Raw genomic sequence first — 15,894 nt, forward strand, 5'->3', positions numbered from 1 at the left:
TCAGGTGAAGGTGGAAGAGTTCTGAGTTCCAAATATTTTTAAAGGTTGGAAATGGGAAATTTCAGCCTGAGTATTCCCACTTCCAACTTGTCTGGATCACGGCATTAGCAACTACCAGTAAATTAGACGACCCACACTTCCTTTCCATGAAACCACAACCTCTAAAAACATGTGGGCCAACAAACCTGAGCACTTGATTGGCTAATGCCTGTTTTTTTGTTTGTGGTTTAAAGAGTCTATACATATCTCAAAGCAAAAATTTTAGTGATATGATAATTTTATGTGTGATATTACAAAAATTTGTGTGTTCGTGCGCTTGCGCGTGCCTCAAAAGAGGGCTTACAATGACTTACAAAGATACATAACAGCTACAAGTGTATGCACTACTTGCTTTATGCAAGCACTATATAGGATAAATCACTATACAGGATTTACCCTATTATACATGCTTTATTAGAAATCAGTGTACCATCAGAATGATGTTGAAGTTGATATTTCAAGGTAAAAAGAAACAAATTACATACAGTTGCTTTAAGTAGTACATACAAGTTATATACAATGTCAATATATTCTGTCTTTATTCATCGAAATGTTCCACCAGAGTTCCAAAATTCCGATTCAAATTTTTTCCAAGTTTGATGTCATGGTCGCTAAAATGCATTTAGAATCATGATGTGACAGTTTAAATATGTTGGAAGGAGAATGGTAGTTGTAATTATGACATTTAAGTAATTACATTTGTGTCTGTTCCTCATGCAAAGCCATCAAAATAAAATGACTTTCATTGACAAGTCAACAGCATGCAGGTTTGGAACAACATGAGAGTGAGTAAATACTGAACTATCCCTGTAACTATTTGTCTCAGAAGTAGCTGTGTGTGATAGATGTGCAGTGTATCACAGTCAGATCTTGAGGGCAGTAGGCATGTGCCAGCTAGATTTCACCTTCCATGGTACCACCCACTGTGTGCCATATGTCCATTCTACCGAGATTCACTTTGGCGTTTTATGAGGTTTGAATAGCAATCCATGTGCATGAAGGTTTTATACTGGAGTCTGTGTTGATATTGGTTCTTTTTGGGTTGTCGAGTCCCTGCCAAGATGCAATTTCTGTCCACCAAAGCTGTCTGATAAAAGTTTATTTCATGCCTTTCTCAAATGTGCGACTGTGATTTCCCTTGCTGTTTTTCATGGTTGTTTGTTCTGTAGATAGGAGGACTGGAGCACCATTACCATTTCCATCACAGCAGGGTGGTCCGCAGATCCACCTTTGCCACCAGAGGCGCTCACAGCTTCATTCACATGGACCCGAAGGTAAGCCTTCCCTCCTGTGGCCACATTACCATCACCAAACAAACAAGTTAAAGCAACAGTGCACCCAAAAATGAAAATTTGCTCAAAATGTACTCACCCTCAGGCCATCCAAGATATAGATGAGTTTGTTTCTTCATGGGAACAGATTTGGAGAAATGTAGCATTGCATCACTTGCTCACCAATGGATCCTCTGCAGTGAATGGGTGCCGTCAGAATGAGAGTCCAAACAGCTGATAAAAACATCACAATAATCCAAAAGCAATCCACACCACTCCAGTCCATCAATTAACATCTTGTGAAGGGAAAAGCTGTGTGTTTGTAAGAAACAAATCCATCATTCAGTCTTCCAGTTGAAAAAGTTATCTCATCTGAATCAGGAGTGAAATATGCACAGATCAAGCACCGTTTACAAGTGAAAATAGTCCAAAACAGTTCTAAACAAATATGATTTTGATGTGAGAGGACAACAGGAGAAGGACCTTTTCACTGGAGAAAGCATTATTATTCATTGTGGACTAATATTTTGATGATGAAATTGAATTTTTACAAACATGCAGCTTTTCTCTATTGTGATGTTTTTATCAGCTGTTTGGACTCTCATTCTGACGGCACCCATTCAATGCAGAGGATCCATTGGTGAGCAAGTGATGAAATGCTACATTTCTCCAAATCTGGTCCCATGAAGAAACAAACTCATCTACATCAAATAAATGCAGCTTTGGTGAGCATCAGAGACTTCTTTTAAAAACATTTTAAAAAATCTTACTGACCCAAACTTTTTAATAATACTGTACGGTATTGTAACTAAAACAAAACTTAAAATGGTAGTTTGCAGCTGCTGTCTTCATGAAAAGTCTCATTTAGTTGATCTAAATGGCCTCAAACAAAACTATTGAATATATTTCAAAAATTGTATGCATAAACTTGGCACTGTGCAGGCCATCTGACACACGATCTGAGTCTGTGCTGCTGAATCATAAACACCCGCTGATGCCGGAGGGATGGTAGTTAAAAATTTACAGCTGAATGTGGCAGCAGTGGTGCATTCATAGCATGTTTCATTGTCCGCATGTCCTGCAGTATGCTGTGTTGTAGTGAATCTGAAAAAAATTAAAACTTTAACTTTGACTTTAGTGGTATTATTTTCAGTATGGTGCAGTTTCTGATGCGTCATCACGGACAGAAGGCACAATGTGTCATAAGGAATAAAACAGACTAAAACTAAAGATGTGGATGAGTATTCAGGTAGTCATGTAAACATTTGACAAATTCAGTTCACCTATTATCTAAGAGGCCTCATTTGTAATTTTGGGGTTGAGTTATGGCATAATTTTTCATGTTACGTATCATTTTTAATGGTATCTTGCAGTCTGATTTTTTTCAACGCTGTACAGGGTGACTTTGCATAATTAAGCAATAGCACAGATGGACCCCCCTCCCACCACCATGTACAATGACCGAAATTCACCACCGTAAAACTATATCTGAATCTTTATGGAAAGTAATTACAAAAAAAAAAAAAAAACGTTATATTTATATAACTTTTTCAGCCCCACCAGATTTTTGCAGGCCCAAAATAATTTAAATTGGTTGCAACTTTTGAAAAAATGTAGATATTTGCTGGATTTTTTTGTGTGGATTTGCATAAGGCAATGGTGACACCAGTATAGAAATATTCATAATTCTGCTTCACTGAAAATACAGAATTGTTTTAGACACACAGATGCTTGCATACTGTCACTGATTACATTTGTATTTTAAAGATTTTATATTATTCTTTCATGCTTTGACAACATACCAGTTATATTATTTTCTATTGTTGTAATATTGTTTTTTGGATTTTTTTTTATTTTTTATTAATACTGTCTTCAACTGCATTCATTCAAAATATTAAAAATGTGCAGCTGAACACCTATTAATCAGACCCCCCCCCCCAAGTAAATTTTTTTTTAACACAAAAATGCAAGATAATGCTGCAATCATAATCTAGTTGTCTAATAAATCTGCCATTTTGTATTATAAATATTACTGTTTGAGTACTTGCTTTATTCCTCTTTTGTAAGTCGCTTTGGATAAAAGCGTCTGCTAAAAGCATAAATATAAATTTAATTGGTTGCATTTGTGTTGCATTCCCAACTTGATGGACTGGATTATGCATCATCGAAATGAACTAAAAACTGAAACTAAAAATGCAAAATAGAATAAAACTAGTAAAATCTTCTAAACTATAATAACATTTCCTAGGAGCTGTAGCAACCATTATATGGAGGACAATTTTTAGGTAATTTTTTTTAGACTTTACTAAGGGCAAAATTGTAGTTAGTCACATATACAAACTATTTCAAACTATTTTAATAAATGTAAACTATTTTACAATCCTACTCAATCTAGTGTCTATTTACCATTGTATGCCTTTCAGCAAATCAGGTAGGAGAACCAAGACTGCTGTTGAATATTAATTAAGACTGCTCAATGAATATTCATGAGCCAAGCTGTTAAGTTCTGTTACAATTGTGCCCTCCCTACTTTTCACATGGCTGTTCAGCCTCTCCATCTTGCACGTTAAATCACATCGGTCCTGGACGCATCAATATGACGAGCAGCCGTGTTTGTCCAAGACTTCATTTGACAGAGCAGCCAGGCATTCAAAGTCAAGCTGTTTCCAGGGTTTGGAAAGCGGCCCTCTCCTGCTAAGATTATCTCTTCCCGACAGCAGGCATCTCGGGAGTAATAAAACAGTCCAGGTCCCTCAAACACTCATCCCACATGAGGAAAAGCATGATTATTACAGATATGGGTATCTAGATATAAATCTGGAATTTTCAAATGTACCTTGATTTGTTTCCATACTTTAATTAGGTTTGAAATAACTATGTTACCATTGATATTTTTTACTTCAATTTTTAATGTCTTTTAGTGCTAATTATTATACATCCTAACTATATATCTGAACAAGTTAATAACCGATTCTTCTGAATCCGTGAGTGAATGCGAGAGTTATTCGACCGATTCAAACCAGTAACTCATGTTTTTGAGTGTTTTCGGCTGATTGATTCAAAAGAACCGGCTCATAGGAGTCACTTGTTCATCATTTGCCTGATTCAACAATGGTCAACAGCAGTTGGTCATGCAGATGGTTTAGATGAGTTGTCTGTTTATTTTCTCTCATCACATTCAATACAGCCTCCAAACAGCTCGCTGGAGATTCATTAGTGGATCAGGAGTTTTTCAGTATGATCCAAAGATTCAAGGATCTTTAATGGAACCAAATGTCATGAAAATCATTCGGTTCTGTTTGTTGTTTTATTGATTTATTTCATAGAACATATTTTGAGTAAGAACATGTACTTGATTCCCAACTCAATCCATGCATTTATAGCACTAGGACTGTAACAGAGAAAAACGTAATTATTGCAGAATGTGATTTTCATTACATTTCCCTCTGGACCTTTTTAATGAAAGCAAGAAAGCGTATGCGCTAGTGATTCTAAAGTTAAGCTCTTCTGAGGGGAACCATGAATTCAGGCATTGCTGCAGGGACAGATAAATCTACAGGAATGGCTGGGTCACTTTTCTAATTAGAAGACTAGTGCACATCCCTTATTTACAACAGATGATGCATTTTAAGGGAATGATAGAGAGATCTAGATAGGATGTGCCCAGTGCTGCACTAATCAGTATGAAATGCACATTTTTTTAGACTAGCACAGCACACACACATTCATTGTTGGTTTATATTAAGTATTCAAGATGAAATATGATTCCACTACCCAAATGTAATGATTATGAATGAAATAGCTCATACTTAGCAGAGCAAACACCTAAAAGTATTCATCATACACACTACTATTAAGAAGTTTGTAAGATTTGTTGGAAGGAAATACTTTTATTTATGCAATGCATTGAAAAATTGTTCAAAAGTGACAGTAAAGACTTTTACATTGTTACAAAAATCTATTTAAAATAAATACCGTTCTTTTGAACTTTCTAATAATCAAAGAATCCTGAAAAAAAAATCATGGTTTCCGCAAAAATCTGAAGCAGCACAATTGTTTCAACACTGATAATAATAGAATGTTTCTTGAGCAGCAAATCAGCATATTAGAATGATTTCTGAAGGATCATGTGACACTGAACACTGAAGAGTAATTATGCTGAAAATACAGCTTTGATCACAGGAATAAATTATATTTTACAATTTATTCAAATAGAAAACAGTTATATCAAAATGTAATAATATTTCATAATTTTACTATTTTTACTGTATTTTTAATCAAATAAATGAGCATAAGAAACTCCTTTCAAAAACTTTAGTGTAGATGACATTAATGATTCCCTGAATCATGACTTCTTGAGGTGTGCTACTACTTTCCTAAGTGAACAGACTTATAATTTGTCTTGTGTTTCATGAAATGGAATTATTAAAGGGGTCATATGATGATTTTTTAAAGATCATTATTTTGTGTATTTGGTGTAACAGAATATGTTGACATGCTTTAATGTTCAAAAAACACATTATTTTTCAAATACTGTACATTATTGTAGGTCCTCTATGCCCCGCCTCCCTCAAACGCTTCGTTTTCTACAAAGTCCCTCCTTCCGACAAGTCTCAATATTTTGGATGATGTGACTATATTTTTTCCTCAGGCTGGATTTGGGGAAGCATACCTCGGAGTACTGTATTCCCATTTGTTTCTCCATGACTTCATAAGCCTCATGTAATGGAAAAGCTAGAGCGTGACTAAATACAGGCCGCACGTTTCACAGCCGTGTTTATGTGCATGAAGGTGAGCCGAAACTGTTTATTCTTTGATGTGAGTCAGTGTAACCTGGGCTCTTTCTGCAGGTTGACTGGGTGCAGCAGCAGCTGGTGAAGACGCGAGTCAAACGTCACGCCAGGAGCGACCCGAGCTACATCCACTTCAACGATCCCAAATGGTCCAACATGTGGTACATTGTTAGTAGATATTTCACACATTCAGTCCTGTATTTCATATCTGCGCTGTCTTTACTTTTGACCCTTTTTTTCAAATGAAGATATTTAGCAAATGAATCGTTGGCGTTTCCAGTGACTCCTAGAGAAAAGGGCCAGTGATTTGCGCTTCATTAAACCAGCTCGTTTGTGTAGCTCCTGTTGTTTTATTTATTTTATAGCAGGGCTGTTTCCGCTGCTCTTGCCTCATAAAAACCGATCTGTGTAGTAGCAGTGTATGTGCATCAGTTGTTTCCCTAACAAGCTTGATGCCTTTGAATCACAAATGAATTTATATTGTAGGTTCGGTGATGTCGGGAGGAAATTAACGAACAATAACGCTAACGCTGGCATCCATCAGGCCAAATTACAGTCATAAGCATCATTTTACATAGTTGTTCAAGAATCAAGAATTCCCTCAACAAGCCAATGCTATTTCAGAAAATAAGCTCTGTGACCAACCACAGTTTATGATTCTTGAAAGTTTTGTTCATTAAGAAAATCTTCATAAATGAACAACTTTTATGCATTTTGAAGCCTAAATACAACCGTCAGAAGTAAAAAGCTAAAGTTAGGTTATAAACAAAGTACTCCATGATTGCATGACTTTTACATCACCAGACAACAGCTTCTGATAACTCTTTCAATCTGTATTTAAAAAACACGTTTCCTGATATGGAAGATGTTTCTACCATGGGATAAAAATGTAACTTGCAACTTTTTATCTCTTTTTATTTTATCTCGCAGTTCTGAGTTTATACAGTGGGTACGGAAAGTATTCAGACCCCCTTAAATTTTTCACTCTTTGTTATATTGCAGCCATTTGCTAAAATCATTTAAGTTAATTTTTTTTCCTCATTAATGTACACACAGCACCCCACATTGACAGAAAAACACAGAATTGTTGACATTTTTGCAAATTTATTAAAAAAGAAAAACTGAAAAATGCTCAGTATTTAGTAGAAGCACCCTCTTGATCTAATACAGCCATGAGTCTTTTTGGGAAAGATGCAACAAGTTTTTCACACCTGGACTTGGGGATCCTCTGCCATTCCTCCTTGCAAATCCTGGGGTCTGAATACTTTCCGTACCCACTGTATCTCTGAAAAAAGTCTGAATTGTGAAATTTAAACGCAGATTTGTGAGATATAAACTTGCAATTGTGAAAATAAATATAATAGTGAGATAAAGTTGCAACTACCCTTTTTATTTTTTTATTCTGTGGTGGAAACAAAAAAGCAGAATTGAAAGATATAAACTCAGAAATCTGAGAAAAATCTCACAATTGCGAGATATAAATTCAGAATTATGAGACAAAAACTCAAAATTGCGAGATAAACAGTCTTTTTATTGGTTTTTATGGTAACACTTTACAATAAGGTCCCATTAGTTAATGTTAGTTAAATATTAACTAACATGAACGAACAATGAACAATACATTTATTACAGTTTTTATTAATCTTTGTTCATGTTAGTTACTGAAAATACAGTTGTTCATAGTTAGTTCATGTTAATTCACAGTGCATTAACTAATGTTAACAAGCACAACTTTTGATTTTAATAATGCATTAGTAAATGTTGAAATTAACATTAACTAACATTAATAAATGCTGTTGAATTACTGTTCATTCTTAGTTCATATTAACTAAAGTAGTTGACTAATGTTAATTAATGAACCTTATTGTAAAGTGTTATCGTTTTTATTTGGAAACTGACTTCCATAGGATCCACTGTGCTCTTTTTTTGTGCTATTGTGGATGAATCTGATTGCATTATTATGTTGCTTTATTTTGGAGAAAATTCAGATCTTGTATACATGCATCTCTTTTGGATAGGTTTTCTTTGAGCCTAAATGTGCCTCCAGGAACTCTAATGCTTTAAAATCCAACTCATTGTGTGATATGTTAAATATATGTTTTTGTCTACAGCTTGATAAACTGATAAAAGTGATAAAAGTAGGAAAGTTTGTTGTAGAATAGCTTGCAAAAGTGCAAGAATGAACACAACTAGGCTGTAAAAGCGGACGAGTGAGTTTTCGTGTTCAGTGTGAGGACATTTAATGTCCCCGACAACCTCTGTAGTCCATTTAAACTCTTGTTAGCAACTGACAAGTATAAGCTTTGAAAAATCACAAGGAAGTATTACTGATGCATTTTACGTCCAGGTTTTAGGACTCATTCCTGCACTCTATAGACCAGGGGTGTCAAACTCAATTCCTGGAGGGCCGGAGATTCAACCCTAATTAAACACACCTGATCCAACTAATCATGTCCTGCAGACTTATTTGTAAACTATGTGTGTTGCAGCAGTGTTGGAACAAAACTCTGCAGGGCTCCGGCCCTCCAGGAATTGAGTTTGACAGCCCTGCTATAGACCAGGGGTTTGCAACCTTTTAGGACATGCGCGCTCCCATCACCGTTTCCGACTGTCACTCACGCCCCCCCCGAACATCCAACACTTCAGATATCCATTATAGCTATTAAAGCAGTGAACAATTTTTCTTTTGCTCTTTTTGATTAACATTATTTACATAAGAAATGCACGGATCCGTTATACTGATGTACATTTGATATTTTCTTTACTGTTTACATTCACTTAAAACAACCGACTGTGCTTACAAGGATACTTGTCAAGACAGCCATTGGTATATGACAACTCTGCTCTAACTGTCGACTAGCAGTGGGAGTCAGATAGCCCCCTAGTGGATGGCTAAAGATTTGTTAAATCATATTCATAAATTCTCAAGGGAACGTATCTGAATTAACTGATGCTGGCGCCCCCCTTGACAGGTGCTCGCGCCCCCCTGGGGTTGAAAAAGGTTGAAAACCCCTGCTATAGACAATACACATAAGTGGCTTTAGATGTCAATATTTTGTTTGTTTAATGTCTCTGTCATTACGTCTGTCACTGACCTATAGTTGACACTGACTGATTACTGTAAAGTTAGAATTAGTTAAAATTTGACACACAGCCTCCTGAATTCCTCTTTTTCTATCGCTTGTCTTCATTCTGTGCTGTTTACTCTTTATTAGTCTGGTTTACTGAGAGCAAACAGGTAAAAAAAAAAATAGAAGAAAATCTGTGAATCAGTTCTGATTCAATGAATCGACTCAGATTCAGTTATTTATTTATGTCCTATTTTAAACTGCATCTGCTGTATGATGATTGTGGAACCAAGATGGGGGTTAAATGATTCATAAAATCAGAAAGCAGAGGCAGAACAGCCTGTTTACTGAATATAAATCTTTTCTCTGAGCTTGAATCTGAGCTTTCCAAGTCAAGCCCTAAAAGAACAAATACACACACACACACACACACACATACACACAGACACACACACACACACACACACTTACAGGCAAAAGTAGCTTCATGAATTGTCCTTCTTCACTCTATAATGATTGTTTGTTTGCACTGTACTTCTGCTCCTATTCAACAAGCTTCACATTGATTACTGATCGAAGAGTCGGCTTGATCCTTGTAAACTGTTGCTCTTTTATCATTTTTTTCCCCTCCAAAGTGTCTTTGAAGAACTGTAGACCTTGTCAATTTTATGCAAATCCTTTTGGTCTCCATATATCAGTATCAAACACTAGACGATTAATGGTTAATCCATTAGAGCCAATGTTTTCAGACATTATTAAAGCATATTCTGTGTTTATTTGCACTCGTATGATTAATATTCCAGCACAAAGGAATCTGAGACTGTTTCCAATCCGTCCTCTGATGTTGACTTCGCACTGGGACGTCTTTGTTGATCGTGTCCTCAAAGACGACGTTGAAAAGAATCATAAATGAGACCCTCAAGGACACGCAAACCTCTGCTGCTGAATAAACATGAATCTACCCGTTTAATTTACAGGGTCACGCGGCCGCTTGTTATGACATATCTCCTCTCAGACGGATTGAGCCATAAGGTTACTGAAGTAATAAAGGCTTGTGTTTCTGGAGAGCCGAGAATATCGCTTCAGCCTAATTGTCTTCCAATGTTTCCTGTTTTCAAAGTCAAAAGCGTGTGCCTGAAACTGATAGCAAGTGAAGGTACGTTGATGACTTCTTACTGTTTTGCAGCACTGTAGTGATAAAAACAGCCGCTGCCGTTCAGAAATGAATATCCTTGCGGCGTGGCAGAGAGGCTACACCGGTCGAAATGTGGTCGTCACCATCTTGGACGACGGTATTGAGAGGAACCATCCGGATCTGGCGCAGAATTATGTGAGATTATCTTGATCTTCTGTTGCAGGTCATGCATTATTGCTGTAAATGCATTTTATTATGGCAAGACACTAGAGCAGAAACACTGGTCAATTGTTGAGATTTTCAGATTTTCATAAATTGTCTTCTTTCAGACTAGTAGAAAGAAAACACCCAAAATACACTTTTAAGTGTTTATTTTATTATACTTTATAATTTGTTTTTTTTGTCTGTAGATTTCAATTATATAGATATATTTAAAATCTGTTTTCTAAAAAGGTGAACAAAATGAAACAAGAATTTTAAATCTGGCTTTATCCAATGTTCAGGTTTCTGTTCTGGGGATGTATGCAAATACATGCATATTTAAATAGATAATACATCATTTGCATATTTAAACATAAGATCTCAGAAAAGTTGTAATAAAAAATGTTTGCAATTCTTAATGAAGTCAATCAGAAATAAGATTGTGATTAAGTTCGTTAATTTATTATTAGTTCATTTTTATGTATTATTGATTTTTAGTTTTAACCTATTCACCTGGGGTGTCTTGAGTATTATTTTTTGTATCATGAATATAGTATGATAGTCTTTTTTATTATTTCTTAATATTCTTATGCTGTATTTTCCATTTTTTAAATGTCTATATAGTTTTTAATTTTATTTCAGTTTTATATTTGTTATTTTCTGTTTCAGCTTTAACTTAAATTAAGCAAAAATTACAAATATTTCCTTGGCAACTACACTGTAAAAAATTATTTTTCAAAGATGTAAATAAGACAGATTATTGGAGTAGGTTTTACAACAAAAAAAATACTATTTCACTATTTTTACTTCAAAATTTCAATTAAATAAATGTAATTCAATGCGTTACTTGCTGTTTTTTTGTAATTATTAGTGAAATTTACTAGCAATTTTACACCAATTTTACACCAATTATTCACTATGTTTATTAAAAATTTTCACATTTAATTCAATGTGTTACTTGCCATTTTTTAAATTATTGGTGAAACTTACTAGCAATTTTTACACCAATTATTCACTATTTTTATTAAAAATGTTCGCATTTAATTCAATGTGTTACTTGCCATTTTTTGTAATTATTGGTGAAACTTACTAGCAATTTTTACACAACTTTTTATTCAGTCTGATATTTACTGACAGTACAACTGAAAGCTTTTTATTTTTTTCCGATAACATTTTTTTTCACTTCACGTAAATGTTTTTAATATTTTCAGTTTTAGTTAACAATATTAGCACTGCTCAACACAGTATGATTTTTTAAATAATTGTTTGTTACATATTTTAGCACTGTAGATCACTAGAGTGGAAAACGAAATGTTAATTTCACTCTAATTCCTCAGAAGATTTATTTGTGTGTTTGTGCGTTATTTAGGACCAGCTGGCGAGCTACGATGTGAACGGAAACGACTACGACCCGACCCCACGATACGACTTCAGCAATGAGAACAAGTGAGTCCTGATGTCCTCAAAACTACTCTTGTATTAAACGCACCTCATTTGCTGCAAACACATGTGTGTCTGGCTCTGAATGATCATGCAGTGGGTAAGTGAAAGCCGTCACATCCTGTAAGCAGTGAGATTCTCTAATAAACCCGGTGGGATTTCATAATGATCTCGTGTGGAAGCAAGTGAGTTTGGAAAATCTCAGCGTTATTTTTGAGCAGAAGACTGGAACTGTTGGCTTCACAGAGTCTCACCTGCAAGCTGAAAAAACTGGAAGATTGATTTGAATTTTGAAGGTCATAAGCTTTGTGTAGTTAAATAACTGGTTAGTTTGAAGAGAGATCTGAAGTTTTGTAGGTTTATCAGTCTTGCTAGGCAGTTGCTAGAGTGTTAGGTAGTTGGTAGCAGTGTTGGGTTAATGATTTACAAGTAACGTGAGTTACTTAAACAGATTACTTTTTCAAGTAACTCATAAAGTAACGGATTACTTTTTAATTTACAAGAAAAAGAATCACTTTTTCAGATAAGAAACGCTTAAAAAGTAACTAAGTAACGCAATTAGTTAGCTTTTTAGGGATAGGGATTAATGCAATATTGTAATGCATTATTTTTAAAGGAACACTCCACTATTTTTGAAAATAGGCAAATTTTCCAACTCCGCTAGAGTTAAACTGTTGAGTTTTACCGTTTTCGAATCCATTCAGCCGATCTCCGGGTCTGGCGGTAGCACTTTTAGCTGTAGCTTAGCATAGATCATTGAATCTGATTAGACCGTTAGCATCAAGGAACTTTGGGAGCAGCAGGCGCAATAATATTACGCAGCGCCTGAAAATAGTCCCAGCTAGGTAACTTCCAATAAGCCTATTTTCAAAAATAGTGGAGTGTTCCTTTAAAAGTAACTTTCTCCAACACTGGTTGTTAGGGTGTATTACGGTGCTGGCTATTTTGGACCGCAATAGATGGATCTATGATAAATAGAGCAATGTTTTGAAACTCTGGCATCTTCAAGAGCTGTGATATTTGGAGCGATGCAAATAAAGGCGTAACGCTGGACTCGTGTGGTTTTGCATGTCAAAGAATGAAGAGGCTTTCTTTTGTGGCGAAGCACTGAAACCAATCCAATCCTGTGGGATTGAGGCTGGTGTGGATTTAATTGAAAACGTCTCTGTCTTTGATAAGGACCTGATTTAATGCTTGTTCTCTGCATGTTTACCAATGAACTCTGCCAAGAGCTCAGGCAAAACTTCAAAGCGCTGTTTTGTTAATACTCATCAGGACATTTGAAACCGGAAAACAATGCGACGTTCAATTCATTTTTGAAGTGTGGAACGTGCCTCCCGGAGCAGAAACTTAATTGAGTGAGGACAGGAAAAAAAAAAACTATTGAAAGAGACTTTAGTAAAGAAGTGCACAGAGCGAACGAGAGCGAGTGAACAATGCACAAGATAAAAATGCAATGAATGCCTTTCTAATGCAGCGGGCAGCGCTCCTGTGCTCCTGGATCCGCAGTGACGGTGTGGACGGAGGATCGACTCGCATATCAGTTTGAAAATGTGCCTTCAGAAACAAAGTTTTCGCTTTTGGTTACCAAAATTTCGTTCACCCTATTTACTTTGTTAATGCACGATCATGTGACACTGAAGACTTCTGAAAAATCAGCTTTGTATCAAAGGAATAAATTACATTTTACAATATGTTAAAATAGAAAACAGTTATTTTAAATTGTAATAATATTTCACATTATTACCCCTTTTACTGTATTTTGTAATAAAATGCACAGTGTTTACCATATAAAAAAAAAAAATCAGTCTTGATGAGCATATATATGGTGATATCAAATTATTTCACAATATGAGAATTTTTTCCTCAGAATAACTATATATATATATATATATATAGTTATTTTAGTATCATTGAGATACTTTTATATATTTATAATATCTAATATTTTTGCTAGTTTTTTATTTTTATATTTTCCATTTTATTTTTTATTTTTAATTAGTTTTTTTATATTTCTATATAGTTTTTATTAATTTGTATTTCAGTTTCAGTTTTTTGTTGCCTTGTCAACTTTGCTGAAATTTAATATTTTAAATATTTTTATGGTTTAAGTTTTACTTAACTCTAAAAACCCAGACTGTAAATTGTTATAATATTGTATTAATAATAATACAATGTGTATTTTTAATCAAATAAGTGCAGGCTTGGTGAGAATAAGATATTTTCAAAAACATTAAATATCCCAAGTTGGAGCTAAACTCTGCAGGCCCTCCAGGATGAGTTTGGAGACCCCTGTCGTAGCCAATAAGGCAAATCACTATGGCTTGAATCAGATGCAGTGTCTTAGTGTATTTTTTTTGGCCTTTTTACAGTTTTAATTACCAGTGTGAAGAGGTCAGAATAAAATAAGGAGATAATAGAAAAGAAAGACTCAAAATTCTGATCAAACTCAGGCTCAAACACACTAACATATCTCAAATATTAAATCTTGTGAGATTTATGATTGCATTTTTTTTTCTTTTCAGGCACGGAACGCGATGCGCAGGTGAAGTCGCTGCTGTAGCCAACAACTCGCACTGCATTGTGGGTATTGCCTACAACGCCCGCATAGGAGGTACGCGTGAGTCTGTTTACAGTCTGCTTACTTTCCCGCTCGCCTTATTGTCTCAGAAATGTCAGATGCTATTTCAGTTTGAGACCCGTTGCAGCCTACACTCAACACACACACGGATCGGCAAAACTGAACAATTGCCGCAAGTGGATAAACCCTGATCAAGCAACAGGTTTCAGATGCAGTCAGAGCAGATAAGACAGGATTATTCTGCATGTGTGCACAGGATTAAAGCAGCGAGATGCCCACGCTCCTGTCCGCCTCTGCTCGGAGAGTTCATTAATTTAGTGGACAGTGAACTGCCCGACATTCATGCGCTCATCAGCAATTAATCCTATGAAAAGGCTGATCAGTTTTAATCAAAAAGCAGATATCATGATATGCCATCAGCCATCTGGGGCCGTTTTGTTCAGGCCCGCAGCTGTGCTGAAAGATGCAAATTTTTCTTTATTGTACTCGCAGGTGGCAGGACTGACAAATGCATCCTTTGCTCAGACTTGGCGGGGTTTCTGTCAGTGTTGTTCCAGTCGCACCATATGCCAAATGCATAAAGTTCAGCGATGCAACTCTGAGGATAGGGCTACATATGAAAGTCTGTTTATTAGGAGCCAAGCGAGAGTTGAATTCATTTGCTTTCATTCATTTTACTCGCTGGCACTGGAGCCTGTGGCAGCAGTTTGAAGGAAAGTTGTGAAATGTGACTTTTAGAGTTTCTCAGACTTGAATGATTTCATAACCCACACTGTTTGTGGACCCACTTCAGCAATATTTAAATCCACAACAGTTGAGATATTAAGGGTGTTTGTTTAGCTGGTGCTAAAATGTTATACATTTTTCTAACAAACTAATAATTTTAAGCACTAATTTGGACTGTTGAACACTCTAAAAAATAATGTGTTAATAGAGTCAATGTAATGTTTACCTTCATTTAGTCTTTTTACTTTTCAGCACAAACCACAAAAACTTCAACATAACAGAAAATCTTTTAAATGTCAAACATAATAGCATTAAACACTAAAGGGTCTTTCCCTTCACTTAAAGTGCCCCTATTATGGGTAATGAAGGGTTCATATTTTGGTTTTGGCAGTCCCCAACAACAGGTTGACATGTATGCAAGGGCAAAAAACACTTCCATTGTCTTATAATATGCATTTATTTTGACCTTATTTGCTCAACGACTCCCAAACGATTCGTTTAACGATTCATTTTTCCAAAGTCCTCCTTTGCGTGACGCTAATCTGCGCTGATTGGTCCGATTGGTCTCATTTTCATTTCATCATGTCTATAATGCCTGATAAAGCAGCGTTTGTGAGCGCAGTGCTGCTTTGTGTACAGC

At 35.6% G+C, this 15,894-nt stretch overlaps 1 protein-coding gene across 1 annotated transcript in view; it reads left to right on the forward strand.

Annotated features, from left to right (window-relative positions):
- Positions 1 to 15,894, forward strand: part of LOC107755630 (proprotein convertase subtilisin/kexin type 6-like) — a gene marked incomplete at its 3' end in the record, with an annotated part of 46,699 nt that overhangs the window by 11,894 nt on the left and 18,911 nt on the right. Inside the window, exons 2-6 of the mRNA XM_016572520.1 lie at positions 1,209 to 1,313; positions 6,161 to 6,271; positions 10,358 to 10,501; positions 11,877 to 11,953; positions 14,473 to 14,561. Of these exons, the coding sequence (XP_016428006.1) occupies positions 1,209 to 1,313; positions 6,161 to 6,271; positions 10,358 to 10,501; positions 11,877 to 11,953; positions 14,473 to 14,561 (526 nt within the window). The remainder of the gene's footprint in view (positions 1 to 1,208; positions 1,314 to 6,160; positions 6,272 to 10,357; positions 10,502 to 11,876; positions 11,954 to 14,472; positions 14,562 to 15,894) is intronic.

Source organism: Sinocyclocheilus rhinocerous, unplaced genomic scaffold, assembly GCF_001515625.1.
Source record: "Sinocyclocheilus rhinocerous isolate Xijiao unplaced genomic scaffold, SAMN03320098_v1.1 scaffold3186, whole genome shotgun sequence".
Taxonomy (NCBI): domain Eukaryota; kingdom Metazoa; phylum Chordata; class Actinopteri; order Cypriniformes; family Cyprinidae; genus Sinocyclocheilus; species Sinocyclocheilus rhinocerous.